The sequence below is a fragment of the Trachemys scripta genome, chromosome 2, assembly GCF_013100865.1.
Source record: "Trachemys scripta elegans isolate TJP31775 chromosome 2, CAS_Tse_1.0, whole genome shotgun sequence".
Taxonomy (NCBI): Eukaryota; Metazoa; Chordata; order Testudines; family Emydidae; genus Trachemys; species Trachemys scripta.
This window is the reverse complement of record NC_048299.1, coordinates 156116359-156131388: the sequence shown is the minus strand read 5'-3', so window position 1 is coordinate 156131388 and position 15030 is coordinate 156116359. Positions and strand designations below refer to the sequence as shown.

Below are 15030 nucleotides of genomic sequence, written 5' to 3'. Positions count from 1 at the left end.
CCTCTCACCATACTGTGCTGCCCAGTGCAGCAGTCTGGGATCTGATCTTGGCAGATGTGAAGACCGAGGCAAAAAAAGCATTCAATACTTCAAGCTTTTTCACATCATGGGTCACTAGGTTGCCTCCTCCATTCAGTAATAGTCCCACACTTTTCCTGACCTCCTCCTTGTTTCTAACATACCTGTAGAAGCCCTTATTAGCCTTCACATCCCTTGCTAGATCCAACACCAATTGTGCTTTGGCCTTCCTGATTACACCCCTGCATGCTCAAGCAATATTTTTATACTCCTCCCTAGTCATCTGTCCAAGTTTCCACTTCTTGTAAGCTTCCTTTTCGTCTTTAAGCTCACCAAAGATTTCTTTGTTAAGCCAAGCTGGTCGCCTGCCATGTTTGCTATTCTTTCTGCACATCCAGAACACACCCAAAAGACAAAAGACAAATAAAAAACCTCATGCAAAGTAATAATTGCTCTGCACATGTTTTTGACTAAAGACTGGCCACATAACCAGTAAGTCCTGCTAAATTTTGAAAGTAAGGGATTTTTTTTATTCCCATTCATTTTTTTTTTTAGAAAGGCAATGTATACTTCTCTGTAGATGAAGTAGGGAAAATGGCAGTAGCTGTGATAAATATTAATTGTCAGTAGTTGCTAACAAATGCTGTAAAGAGAATAAGCATACATGTTTTTCACATGCCTCACACAATTTATTGCTACCATCTTTTTAGTTCAAATTTAAACTTTAAGTGAAACAAGAAACCCCAAACAAACTTTGTTACTTTGCTGGTTATGAGAATGGTGTTACAGTCCCAGTTTCAGCCATCCTGGCTTCTGACACAGAACTCTGCTGATGAGCCTCAGTCCTAACAGCAGCATTCCTGCCCTCATCATCCCCCCGTCATGCAGCTCTGTCAACACATCTCAATCTATCCTACAGCAATCTTGTTTATACTAATACAGCCTGGAGGAAACTGTAACCATTTTGTTCAAATATGATAGACTTATGGAGTTCTTAGAGCAGGTAGAAAAATGCCTGAGTCAGAATCCTTAACTGTGGTAAGCTCTGAGAGAAACCTCATACACCATTTCCATCTTATTAGTTGAACAGTCATAAAAGCAATTCCAAATTGCAGTGCAGAGAGGACACTAGAATACTCACTCGCAGCAACTGAGTCATGCTGGGAGGATGCTCATCCCCTGTGTGTTCTCTTTCAGGGGCTGTGTTGTTAACTCCACACATCATGGGCTCCTTCTTCACATCCTCCATTCGATATATAATGTGTTTGAGGCCAGAGGAGGAATCCATCGGCTCAATTCCATATGTGACATTTTCCACTTGCAGCAGTCCCCTAACAATCGGATTAATACGCATTACCACCAAGTAACTACTAGACTAAATCCAGAGGCTGCCGTTATCAAGACGTTTGGGAAGGATGGGGGAGGGAACAACAAACATCTTACAGAAAGAAATATAGAACAAATCTGGCCTCACTCCTGCAGACACTTGTGCGCTGTGCTTAACTTTAAGCATGCAAGCAGCCTCATGACTTCAGTGGAACAATCCACATGTGCCATGTTAAGCATATTCATAAGAGTTTGCAGTATCAAGGCCTTAATCATCGACTCTGAAAACAGAAATGTTTCAGTTCTTTAATGTTGCTATTTACATTTCTGCAACAGCAAAGCAGTAAACAGTGATGTGAATGTCAATAGACAAATCAAGAAAATCCTAAAGGTGCTGAAATTACCTCAGGTCAAAGATTTTTCAAATTAAAGTTGATCATAAAATACTTTAAGTGTCAAGTCTCAGTAAAACTGCTAATCAAGATTTTATTTTAAAACTCCCTAACACTAAGGAATAATTGCATACAATACAAAAGTGATCATTTAAATTAACTTTCTATACAAGATTGTAAAAATACTAAGAACTACAGATGCAACAATTCTGTTGGATTTACTGATGGCTGAACAGTGAAGTCAGTTGTTTTGGAGGGGTGGGGAGGAATTCTGGATTGGAAGTTTTGAGGACAAACGGTAGTCACACCAATCAAATAATTTTGTTTTAATCAAAATATTTGTTGGTTTTGTATCAACAAAAGACTGCAAAAACATGATGGTGTTAATTAAACACAATACTCTCATGCAGCCCAGCACCAACAGATGAAATACAGTTTGGCTCAAAACTAATTAAGTCAACAGGAGAATAAGATTCTGTTTCGGAGAATTGGATTATAACAATGCATAGTTGTGATAACTACATACACAAGAAGAGTTCTGTTACCTGAGTCCAAAGCAAGTGCTGACAGCAACAATAGAATCTGGTATCCCCTCCACATATCCCTGATAGTGGCAGTGTTCCTAAGGGAAAAAATAAAGAAATTAATTATGTATTAGTTCTATACTTACACAATGCAACTGACTACAACTGCTGCTATTGTTCACCTTGCTGCACTAACGTTAGGATGAGATCTCATTCTCTAACCTGAAGAAGTACGTGCATAAGATGGTGCCACACATGTGTAAACATGTGGAGTTAATCTAAATACCAGATGCTCTAGGACGCTTGTATTATTATTAAACACAATGAAAGCCAGCCTCCTAGTACTTGCAGGTCCATTTCACAGCCCAACAGGACCAGCAATTCAGCACTACTGAATTTGTCTAAGGGACATCTACACTTAAAACACTACAGCGGTGCAGCTGCACCATTGTAGCGCTTCAGTGTAAACACTATGTACAAGTCCCCTGTCAGTGTAGGTAGGGCTTAAATTCAGCTGGAGCTGTCTGGAGCAGAGCTCCGGTAAATATTTTCAACCCCCCTGGAGTTTTCCTGGCATGGGGAGGCTCTGGGAAATAGGAAGGGAAGGGGAGAGATAGCTCAGTGGTTTGAGCATTGGCCTGCTAAACCCAGGGTTGTGAGTTCAATCCTTGAGGGGGCCATTTGGGGATTTAGTTGGGAATTGGTCCTGCTTTGAGCAGGGGGTTGGATTAGATGACCATCTGAGGTCCCTGATATTCTATGATTCTATGAAATACTCTATGAGAATTTAATCCCTGAGTGTAGGTAATCTACCTCCCCAAGAGGTAGCAGCTAGGTCAATGGAAGAATTCTTCCACTGACCTAGCACAGTCTCCACAGGGACTTTGGTCAGCTTAAATATGCCATCCAGGCATATGGATTTTTCACACCCCTGGGCAACATAGTTATGGCAACCTAATTTTCTAGTGCAGACCAGGCCTAAATCCCACCCCATTAGCTCACTTACCTGAACACTAGCAAATATACTCTTAGGCCTGGCCTACACTAGAAAATTAGGTCAGCATAACTACATCACTCAGGGATGTGAAAAATCCATCCTCTAAGCGGAGTAGTTAAGCCAACCTAAGTCCCTGTGTAGACAATGCTAGGTTGACGGAAGAATTCTTCTATCACACTAGATACCACATCTCAGAGAAGTGGATTAGCTACACTGATGGGAGAATCCCACCCGTCTATGGTCCCTAGACCCCTGGGGGTCTGCAGACTAGATCTAACATTTCCAAAGGGGTCCGCACCTTCATTTGAAATTTTTTAGGATTGTGCAAATGAAAAAAAGGTTGAAAACCATTGGTCTACACTGAAAGGCTACAGAGGCTGTAGAGTTTTAAGATTTTACAGGTATGTCTACACTTAAGTCTACTCTCCTAATGTCTGTTCTAATATTAATCAACCAGGCTCTGAAACACCATCTGTGAACAGTCTCTGGACTTGAAGCTGAGCTGTCCAACTTCAATGTTGTTTGTTGTCCCCTTCCCACCCCACCCACAAGAAATATCTTAAGTTCAACCCAGTCACTGTGAGCCAGTGAGGAGGGCTTAAATTCTCCCCGAGTATTTCCAGGCACCAAGGCTCCTGCAGGTTTGAAAATATTTACTGGAGCTCCGCTCCGGTCAGCTCTAACTGAATTTAAGCCCTGCCAGTCAGCCATTCAGCCTTCCGGGAATGAATTTTGCATGATACACTCTTTGGCTTGTGTATAGCCTCTCTCTGGCTAGAGTGAAGTAAATATCTGCTATTATTGCCAATGGACAGACACTCTGTGCTGCCTAAGCATGCCTCAACCAGCCCTGACGAGGCATTGTCAGGAAAACAGAACAATGTGAGATGAAAGCCATTATCCACTCAAGCTTGACTTCCAATGAGATCCCAAGACAAGACACAAAATGATCCATTCTAATGCAGCAATTCCATCCCCTGGGAGCGAAACGTGGTTTCACAGCCTACTAAATACACAAGATTTACATCACACCCCCAACACAAAAACCCATACAAGGGCATGCCCAACATGCTCTGTACTCGACCTGGCCCTGTTTTGTAAATTATCCTCGGGGGCGAGTACAAGGCAAATGCATTTCATTCTGTGCCACACAGAATGTTCACTGCATTGCATCTGTAGCTCTAAGGTTCTCTAGTAGACATATTTTTGGAGATCACTGTAGTTGTCAGGCGGCTGAAATCATTTGTTCTTTGGCCTCGTGCCTTACAAAGTTCTTAAAGCATGTAATAATCCCCAGAGCAACAGGGCTTGTCACGGCCTCTGGCTGAACTAAAGCCTCACTATAAACACAAACTGTGTTCCTCCTTTGATTCAAATACCTGCCTTTCCATAGAAAGGCAAAGGAGGGAGGGGAAAACCAAAAAACTCAACTGCTCCATTTTCAAGCAAGAGATAGTGTGCATCACACCACACACACAAACAACAGAGCAGACTTTTTTTAAACAAGGGAAGGGTGGATAAAGTAAAATGCGCATATACTTGTTATGACATGAGGCACCATTTGTGTTTGTTCCATGAAACCAGTTAATCATTCTTTGAAAATGTAATGTCTAATGGCCATCTGGTGAAGCAACGGGGGTGGAAGCAGTCCATATGGGAAGAAGAGTTGTGCACACTTTTTCTAGTTAAGTAGTTCTGATTATAATCCATGGACCACTAGTGCTATAGGATCGCAAACATTTAATGATCCAAGCAGTTGGGAGAGGAGTATGGCTAAGAGGGAAACAGTCCATGAAAGTTGTTATATTCTATATCTGGTTTTATACTGCTTCAAAGTGTCATAAAGAGTTATATCTGACAGTCATTAAGGTGAACTGCCAACAGGGTGTTTTGTCCCCCTTGATTGCTCTGACGCATGGCAGACAGGACCAATGCCCTGGAAGGGGAGGTGGCGTTCAGCGAACAATAGAAACATTATGTTGCTCTTGTACTTACAGTATAGAAATATACCAGTATAACCAGAATATAAACAGAAAAGACGCTCAATGGTTAATCAAGACAAGTATTTCCTTTTTTAATTAAAAAATTCAGATAAAAAAAAAAACCACACACACACAAACAGGAAAAATCCAGTTTTTTAAATAAAACGTGAGTGCACACCCACCTGCCTGCCCCCCCACCCATCACAGAAAAGTGTGATTTTTCTACTGTTACGTGCCAGGGGCCAGATTCCCATCTTAAATCTCAAGGCATCTTCCCAGGTTAGGAGTGAAATATGTTGTGCATTTTGCAGATTAGAACCTACTCCTTTAGAAGACGCTCCAGTCAGTTTCTTAATACATCACTCTTGAATAATGCAGAATTATGAAGTCCTAATCACCCTGCTTCAACAAGGATACAAAAGAAAGAAAACCCACCTGCATGTCCGGATTTTCAGACTGCAACTTCCCTTCCTCACTGTAGGTATATACTGTGAAATCTTTGGGTAAAAATTCTCTGAAAAAATGGGGGCAGGGGAGGGGAGAAACACAAAAATGTTGATGCAACAAGAAAACAAACAGATCCTCGTCAATAGTGGTAGTATTGAAAAATCTGTATTGAAATAAGGAAACTGATATTAAAAAAAAAAAAAAAAAAAAACCAACAACCATGAACCACTGAGGAATTATGCAGTTACTAGGACCTATTCCTCTATGTAACTATACTATGGCAAAACTCAAGGTACTGAGATAGGAGATTTAATGCAAGAATCTACCACCTCCTCAGGGATGAAACACAAAAAGACAACATCAAAACAGAGCTAAATGCTCACTAGCTGTAAGGCAGGGAATAGAAAAGTGCAGCAGTCAGAGGCCGACTGGCTGCGGCTGGCTTCTCTATCTCCAGTTTTGAAGGAAAGCATATTGGGAAATATTTTTAAAAAGGGTGACCCAGTACTGAATTCAAAGATGGCCAAGCAGCCAGAAAGCAGAGAAGTCAAATCCCCATGCTTTTGAGGACCGGGGATCTGATGAATGACAGCCTGAGACCCCACAGCCTAGTGAGTTTGGCCAAGTTGTCTCTTTTGTTTATTATTACAAATGCTGATTATGAGGAACATCAACTTAAAAAAAAACACTTCTGACTGATTTTAACCTATTGTTGTTACAAGCCTTAAAAATCACTATACAAAGACTAGAGAAAAAAATATCTCTATGTTCAGTGTGTGTTTACAGCCAGTTTCCTCATTTGCATGGATCTTGACCACAGCAACAAGGGAAAGAATTTAAAAATAAAACTGTAGAAGCCAAAAGGCAGCAGCTAAAAAAGGTAGGTGTTTTGTTTGAAGTGAGATGGGTCCTTTTAATCCCTGCCCAGATCCCCCTTCCTGTACTTGAGGTTGATCACCACATCATCAAAGCAGCTCAGAAAAATGTTTAGTTGGTACCCTACTGTGGGGGGATGGGAGGGAGGGAGGGAGAGTTAGTCCACTTTCAACTGTTTCCCTGTACAGGTTTAACAGAGCTAATGTGCCAACACACTTTCGGACACACCACCTCCAGGACTGAAAACAGCATGTTACCTGGAAACAGCATCCAGGACTGGAAAGATCTAATGCAGTTGATAGGAAGTGAATAATCCCAGGGCACAGTTACCAGAAGCCAGAGGGAAAGACGAGTCACTTACTTGTTTTTTTCTAGGTGAATTATGTGTTTCCTTCCCGCTACATGAATAACATATGACATCTTGTCCTGAACACAAAAGAGAGAACACTTACACGTTGTAATAACAAAAATGCTCTCTCAACCATCATCCAAAACCCTGGAGTAAACAGCAACCACATGACCAGTTATTCTAAATGTGCCACTAATGTAGGGTGACCAGACATCCCGATTTTATCGGGACTGTCCCGATATTTCCTTGTTTGTCCCGCGTCCCAACCGATGTGCGGTCGGGACACTGGACAAACAAGGAAATGCTCCAGAGCCCAGAAGTGCTCGTGCCCCCCCCCACACCCCGACTCTGCCCCCTCCTCCCCTGATTGGCTCCCTCCCCGAATCCCCGCCTCTACCCCAGGCTCACCATTCCTCCTCCCTCCACAAGCGCTGGAGGGAGGCCCGGAAGACGCAGGGGAAGCACGGGGCTGGAGTGAGTGAGAGTCCGGCCTGGCCCCGAGCAGGCAGGACTCAGTTGGGTGGTAGGGAGAGGAGGCGGGCGGCCCATGGGGCCAGGCAGCGGCTGTTCTCCCCCCCTGGGCAGCAGGACTCAGGAGCAGCCGCTGCTGCAGCTCCCACTGCCGCGGGGGGAGGTAGCGACCGATGGCCAAGCTCGGCGGCTGCGGCTCTGGCGCCCGGGCCTGCTGCGGGGACCCAGCAGCGTGCACGCTGCGCCCAGCCCTGGCCAGTCGCATCTGGGCTGCTGCCCAGCTGGTGCTATCCCGCGGCAGCCCCGGGGCGGAGGCATCGGCAGCCCAGCCCCATTTGTTCCCCTGCAGGACCCGAGCGGGACGGGGGGGCTGGGGCCTGCTGCCCCCACACCGGGGCCGCCGTGGGATAGCACCAGCTGGGCAGCAGCCCAGACACGACTGGCCAGGGGCTGGGTGCAGCGTGCACGCTGCTGGGTCCCCGCAGCAGGCCCGGGCGCCAGAGCCGCAGCCGCCGAGCTTGGCCATCGGCCGCTTCCTCCCCCCGCGGCACTGGGAGCTGCAGCAGCGGCTACTCCCGAGTCCCGCAGCCCGGGGGGGGGGAGCGGGGGGAGAACAGCCGCCTCCTGGCACCGCGGGCCGCCCCCTCCTCTCCCTACCACCCGACTGAGTCCTGCCTGCTCGGGGCCAGGCCGGACTCTCACTCACCCTGGCCCCGCGCTTCCCCTGCATCTCCGGGGCCTCCCTCCAGCGCTTGTGGAGGAAGGGTGTTTTTTGTTTTTGTTGGCTCCGCCCCCCCCCCCCCTCCCCCCCCCCCCCCGCGTCACCCTCCCCCGCGTCCCGATATTTGACTTGGGTGATCTGGTCACCCTACACTAATGTCACCTTCATTAGCCCGGCTGTTAAGGAAGGCCTTATATTCAGCTGGTAAATATGCCCAATGGTCTGTGATGGGATGTTAGATGGGGTGGGATCTGAGTTACTACAGAGAATTCTTTCCTGGGTGCTGGCTGGTGAGTCTTGCCCACATGCTCAGGATTTAACTGATCGCCATATTTGGGGTTGGGAAGAAATTTTCCTCCAGGGCAGATTGGCAGAGACCCTGGAGGTTTTTCGCCTTCCTCTGCAGCGTGGGGCACGGGTCACTTGCTGGAGGATTCTCTGCACCTTGAGGTCTTTAAACCACAATTTGAGGACTTCAATAACTCAGGCATAGGTTAGGGGTTTGTTACAGGAGTGGGTGGGTTGTGCAGGAGGTCAGACTAGATGATCATAATGGTCCCTTCTGACCTTAAAGTCTATGAGCTGCTATAACTCAGCCATGAGGGTTTACTTAAGGCCATCACTATGCACATTCATTCTCAGGGTACATCTACACTACAGCGGGGAGTCGATTTAAGATACGCAAATTCAGCTACGTGAATAGTATAGCTGAATTCGACGTATTGCAGCCGACTTACCCCGTTGTGAGGACGGAGGCAAAATCGACTTCTGCCGCTTTTTGTCGGCGGCGCTTACTACCACCTCCGCTGGTGGAGTTAGAGCGCCGATTCGGGGATCGATTGTCGCGTCCCGACGGGACGCGATAAATCGATCCCCGAGAGGTCGATTTCTACCCGCCGATTCAGGCGGGTAGTATAGACCAGACCTCAGTTCACATATATTTAGTTCCCAAATTATTGCCTGCCTTGGCCATTTCTACACCTACAAAATCCAAGAGACTGAGCTAATAAAGAAACTCCCATTCTTAATCATTTTGCTGATTTCAGACTGCAGGCATAAACAAAATACGGGTAATCCCATTATGTCACATGACACTCCAGACACAAATTCCAGCATAGTTCTAACTCACGCATAGAAAGTTATTTCAAAATTAGCTTTCTGCGTTTAATTATTCCATCAATAGCATGATTCTAAGTCTCCTGGAAAGAAGCTTAGTGCTTTTCATATAATCGTCTCAGCTGGGAAAGGACAATGCGGTTTTTCCTTCAGCATGTATGTTCTGGTCCTTTATGGCCTATTCTCTCCACTGCCTGGTACTATCCCAGTAGGTTGGGATCTGTTTATTTAAAGGGACAGTTCAAACTGACTGGTGACAACATTAATTATCACAATATGAGCAAGCACTGGCTTACCACTGCAGTCAGCTGCAAGGCATCTGTGATCAGCATCATGCCCCGGTCACAGAAATCCTGTTAATCCTGACCAACTGACAGTCAGTTTAAGCCTTAAGTGCCTTAAAGTGCACAGACTTTGTCCTACTGTGGGGAAGTTACATGGCTTGATGGGTCTATGACGCACTAAACACCATCATCTGAAAGCCAGCACAATGTCTTGCATATGTTGTGGGAGGCTGGACAGTTGCAATCATTTGCAGTTACATTGTTCAGGGGATGGACTAACTGAATTTAGGGCCAGTTTTAGACAAAGCTGATTCAGAAGCAGAGAATGATTTTGAACACTTCCAAGTACCTGTACTGAGGAGGAATTGGAGGCCGCTCGCCGCTCTCTTGTTAACCTCTGTGGATGTATAATTTCATAGGAAGACAAATGAGAGGTCTGCTGGAAACCTAGAAAAGAAAAAGCAAATACTGTCACATTCATGTCACTAAGGAAATAAAACAGACAGACCATGCCCAAGGAATGAAACAACTTCTCTTTGGAAGGATGGTCCAGGGGTTAAGGTGCAAGTTTGGGATTTGAGAGACCCAGGTTCAATTACCTGTTCTGCCACAGACTTCCAGAGTGACCTAATGCAAGTCACTTAGCCTCTCTATGCCTCAATTATCTATCGGTAGAAACAGGACAATAGCACTGCCCTACCTCTCCTGGGTGTGATGAGGATAGACACATTGTTAGGTGCTCAGATACTACAGTAATGGGAGCCACATAAGTACCTATGATAAATTTGGAACCAGACTGACTCTTATAACTGGCTTTCTATCTAAGACATTTTATTTTTAAATTGATACAAATGAAGGTATTAACCACTGATAGCATACTTAATATCGGGTATAGTATCTTCTTCACACAAATATAGGATACTATCCAACCTTCGGCATCAAAAAGGGACAAACTAAGAAGCTTATACTCAGCATTTAATGACCGGACTAGAGGAAGAAAATAAATTCTGCCAACCAGCCTATTGTTCATGAAAGTATCGTACTCCAAAGCAGCAGCATATGTTTAAAAAGATCAACTCCCTTCTGAAGAGAGTGCTTCTGACAGGTGCAGGGGAGCACAGGGCAGAACACCACCCATCCGGATAAAAACTTTCAGGCCACAAAATGACTTACAAATACACACTGCCACAAAATACAGTGGTCACCTGAGAACTGGAGAGTAATAAACTAAGTCAGCCAGACTGCCTCAAATAAGAAGCTCATTCAAGACTCAACAATCTGATAGTCTCTTAAAATACCAACAACAATACCTTACACCTTTCATGATGTTTCAAAGCACTGTATATCAGTATCATTAACCCCATTATGATATATGGGGAAAATGAGGCACAGAGAGGGGTAGGAACTTGCCCAAGGTCACCCAGCAGACCAGTGGCAGAGCTGGGAATGGAACCCCCACGTCTCCTGAATTCACATCCACTAGGCCACACTGCCTACCTAGATTATACTAGAGAGGCTCCTAAAACCTACTTTTCTCCCTCCCCAGGGTGTAGCAGCAGCAAACCCAGGCAGCAACTCCTACAAAACTCAGCAATGCCAGTCAAAGCTTTTACATGTTAAAGGCTGTTCAAGCACAGTAGGCCACAAAAGGGCATTTTAAGGACTTCCTGAATGCATGCAATATATAATGGAGAAGTAGCCTCTTTCAGGAGAAAGTCTATCATAGAATATTGTTGTTATATACAGGATTTATACAGGCATCCTAGCAACATGATGCAGATGCTTCCTAATAAGAACAGCTGGACAACTGAGTTGGGATAAAATGCTTCTAATGAATTTACGCAATAAAATAAGGTAACACATGTGGGGTGTATGATCAGCCAAAAAAACCCAGGGTCTGTGCTTAAGCCAACAGCCATTCCCCTTGGAAAGATGGTGATGGGAGCTACACAAAGGGTTTTAAGTACAACAGATTTTACTGGCACATAACGGTGGAATCAATGAGCTCACCAGAAGGGCACAAGCTTTAAAACCTAAAATAAAGAGGGAGGGAAATATTTCTATTTCCTGTAACAATTCATCTCCAAAACTACATTGCCATTCTTGTTGTTTATGATCGCTGAGGTTCTTCCACAAGGAAATATCTACAGTCCAACTGGAGCTCACACTAGCTGTTTGCCACAATGGGAGGAAAGGGAATAAAGCAGCTACTGACCAATACACAGCACTTATTTTAAAGCAGCAGCTCAGCTTTGAAGAACAACTCCATTTTCTACTACAGAATGTATTTACTGCTTTGTAAGTCACATTTTGGGTCACCACCATGACGTAAGCACTCTCCCACTGGTGGCCTGCTCCATCACTGGAGAGTAGGCTGGAGTTTTCAAAAGGCATCTAAGAGAATTTGAAATTCAATGAGACTTGGGTCACCAACTATTTAGGCTCCTTTAAAAATACCATCCCTCGTCATCATCAGGGCTAGCAAACTGCACTGAAATTTTAAACATCTGGGAGCACTCTTTGCTTGGCCACTTGCTGCAGGGATTTTGAGGAAGTTGGGTAAGACAGTCTCTCCAACAGGGATTGGTATTAAAATAAGCCAAAACATCTTACGTATTTAAAGCACTGTGCCAGTTTAACACTGCCTCTCCATGTTAATACTGCACACACATCCCAAAAAGCCCTTTTATTCCAAGCACTGCTGTCCTGCGGTCCAGCTGATGGAGCTCAGCAGGTACGTTCCTTAAAAAGGACAGCAAATTTTTAACTCTGGAGTACCTTTCCTGTTCAAGTATTTGGCTCTGAACAACAGTCAGTTTGGGGGGGTCGAGGTCCATGTGTGCTAGGCACAGACTAGTAGCATTTTGCTTTGACAACACTGCCTTGTGTCACCATGGCTACCCCCTAGATCTGAGTTGGGGTCCCCTAAGGCTGTTCTTGATTCAGCACAGGTGTCACTGTAGACTTATGAGGCCTTTCACACTTGAGCTATATCTTCACTGACAAATAATCTGTGTTTTTACCACGGCAGCAGCAACCCGGATGTCAAAACATACTGGAGACAAGGCGCTGCAGTTTTACCATGAAGTAAACTAGGTAAAATCCATCGCAAACAAAGGATATGGGGTCCAGCCTCCCTAGGTACTTTGCAGTAAAAGTTACAGGTGCCTTGTCTCCACTTGGTTATCTCACTATAAAATCCTAAGGCATGTCAGTTCTCATTAAAACAAAGAAGCCTTTTTGTCAGTGAAGAAAAAACTTTGAGTTTTACTTACTAGTAGATTCCTGCACCAGTCCTGCTGTTCACTGACTGTTCAGTGCACTCTGCACTGTACAGACAGAGAAGGACAGGGAGCTCTGTCTATATTACACTTATGCAGTACAGTTCAGACATTTTTGACACAAGAAGAGGGTGGGGGGTAAACTTACCCATGGTGCAGCTTTGTGCTTCTCTCTAGTGGATCATTGTTGAAAGGGTTGACAAAAAGGAGGACACTCTTACTATGAGATACGTAGCTCTGCCTTGCAAACCCAGAGAGGAACTGTACCCTATGTTTAATGATGGATACTTCACTGAGAAGAGAGACACAAACCTAAACCACCCCCAGTTTTTAATCGGAGAGTTTATCCAAGTCTGTTTTGTCCACACAACATGATACTCTGCACGTCTTTGGCCTTTTTAAAGTGCTCTCAGACAGACGGGTACAATGGCACTCTGTACAATGGCAACTAGTTAATTGCTAAATTAAACTTTGGCTTCCATGGCCCGGCCCAGCCCATATTGTACTCCTCTCAGTGTGTTGACAGGGTCTGGCTTCAGGTAGAGAACAGCTGAATGTATCTCTTTGTGTATGTCAGAGAACAATGGACTGCCTGCAGTTGGCTCGGCCCCTCGTGGGAGAAGAGATCTGAATGTGAGGGACTCATCTCAGAACCAGGACTTCAGTCCCCCACAAGGCAACACGTCAAGCTGCCACTAGACTGACAGGCCAATCCAAATCACATTTGTGATACTGCAATTAATAATAAAATCTAGCTCATATATAGCACCTCTCATCAGCAGATCTCAAAGCCCTTTCAAAAGAGGTCAGTATCATTATCCCCATTCTACAAATAAGGAAACTGAGGCACAGAGAATTGAAGTGACTTGCTTAAGGTCACCCAGCAGGCTAGTGGCAGAGCAAGGAATAGAACCAGGTCTCTCAAGTCTCAATTCAGAGGTTTTAAACATCACCAGAATCCCATCTTATTCTACAATAATATTGTATCCTGGAAGCTAACTCTCCACTGTACTGTGATCTTGTGAACAAAGTGCTGGTTAAATTTGCCATCAGTAAGGCCCTACATAACTCCAGCCCTGGCTATGTATCTGAACTAGATTTGTCTATTAGCACCCCTCACCCGCTCTGCTGTCAGCCATGCCAATCTAGATACCCCATTCATCTACTTTTCCCCACAGACTCCTCCATGCACTCTTTTACTTCTCTCCCTAAGCAAGGGACACCCTCCCAGCTCCAATCCACCAAGCCATCCTCTCAGATCTCTCCTTAAGACTCAGTTTTTCTCCAATGCTCGTGAGAGGGGACCCAATAAATCAGCAGTATATTTATCCATTTATAAAGTCTTCAAATGTGCACACATCTAAACTGAGCCACCACATGATCATAATACAGCAGCCTTTATGGAAATACTGCTATGCTTCCTCATCACCTCCTCTTTTCCTATTTTTACATGCTTGCTCATGTCTAGATGTATTGGCTTTAAGCTCTCTCTCTTTTTGTTTCCGCAAGGCACCTCACACACCTTTGGGCACAGTTACAAAACTACAACTAACAGTGATCAACAGAGGTTCTGAAAAACAAGCCTGCACAAAAGAAGACCTGCTTTTCCTATCTTAGGTGGCAAACAGCATCTGGAAGACTTCATAGCCCTGAAAAGCTAATCATTTTCCTCACTAACAATTGGGCTTATACCCAGAATTAGTTTTAAGGACCAGACAGGTTCTGTATTGACACTACTGCAGTGACAAATAGAGATTGGAACCCCAGGCACTTTTCCACCAACAATATCTCAGCCTGGAAGCAAAAGCAATTAGAGTATTTTCAATTCCGGTCTCCCACACCCTGCTATCCATTCAGAGAGTTTCAAATCACACTATCAAAGTGTAGTCACTCACAGACCTACAACACTTCTTGGAAAAAAGGAAGGTGTAGTGCATATACTGCAGTAAAACATTCTTTAGTTACTCTGATTTATTGATTGGAGGATATGCCAGAAGGCTATAACCCCAGCTCACAATAGCCCTTGTTCATAAAGTCTAGAGAGGGTAAAGAGTATCCGAGAGTCACATCCTCAGTCAGAAGATAACAGAGGGAAGGGCCGCTTCCTTCCCTGGGATAAGGCACCACAATCTACACCAGGGGTCGGCAACGTTTGGCACGCGGCTCACCAGGGTAAGCACCCTGGCGGGCCGGGCCAGTTTATTTACCTGCTGACGCGGCAGGTTCGGCCGATCGCGGCCCCCACT

The 15030-nt window shown here is 44.8% G+C and overlaps 1 protein-coding gene across 1 annotated transcript in view; it reads right to left on the bottom strand.

Moving 5' to 3' along the window:
* Window positions 1-15030, bottom strand: part of ADAM9 (ADAM metallopeptidase domain 9) — a 57444-nt gene that overhangs the window by 28019 nt on the left and 14395 nt on the right. The window contains exons 2-6 of the mRNA XM_034762013.1: window positions 9853-9950; window positions 6924-6988; window positions 5675-5753; window positions 2282-2358; window positions 1160-1349 (exon numbers count right to left, since the gene is read on the bottom strand). Coding sequence (XP_034617904.1) covers window positions 1160-1349; window positions 2282-2358; window positions 5675-5753; window positions 6924-6988; window positions 9853-9950 — 509 coding nt within the window. The remainder of the gene's footprint in view (window positions 1-1159; window positions 1350-2281; window positions 2359-5674; window positions 5754-6923; window positions 6989-9852; window positions 9951-15030) is intronic.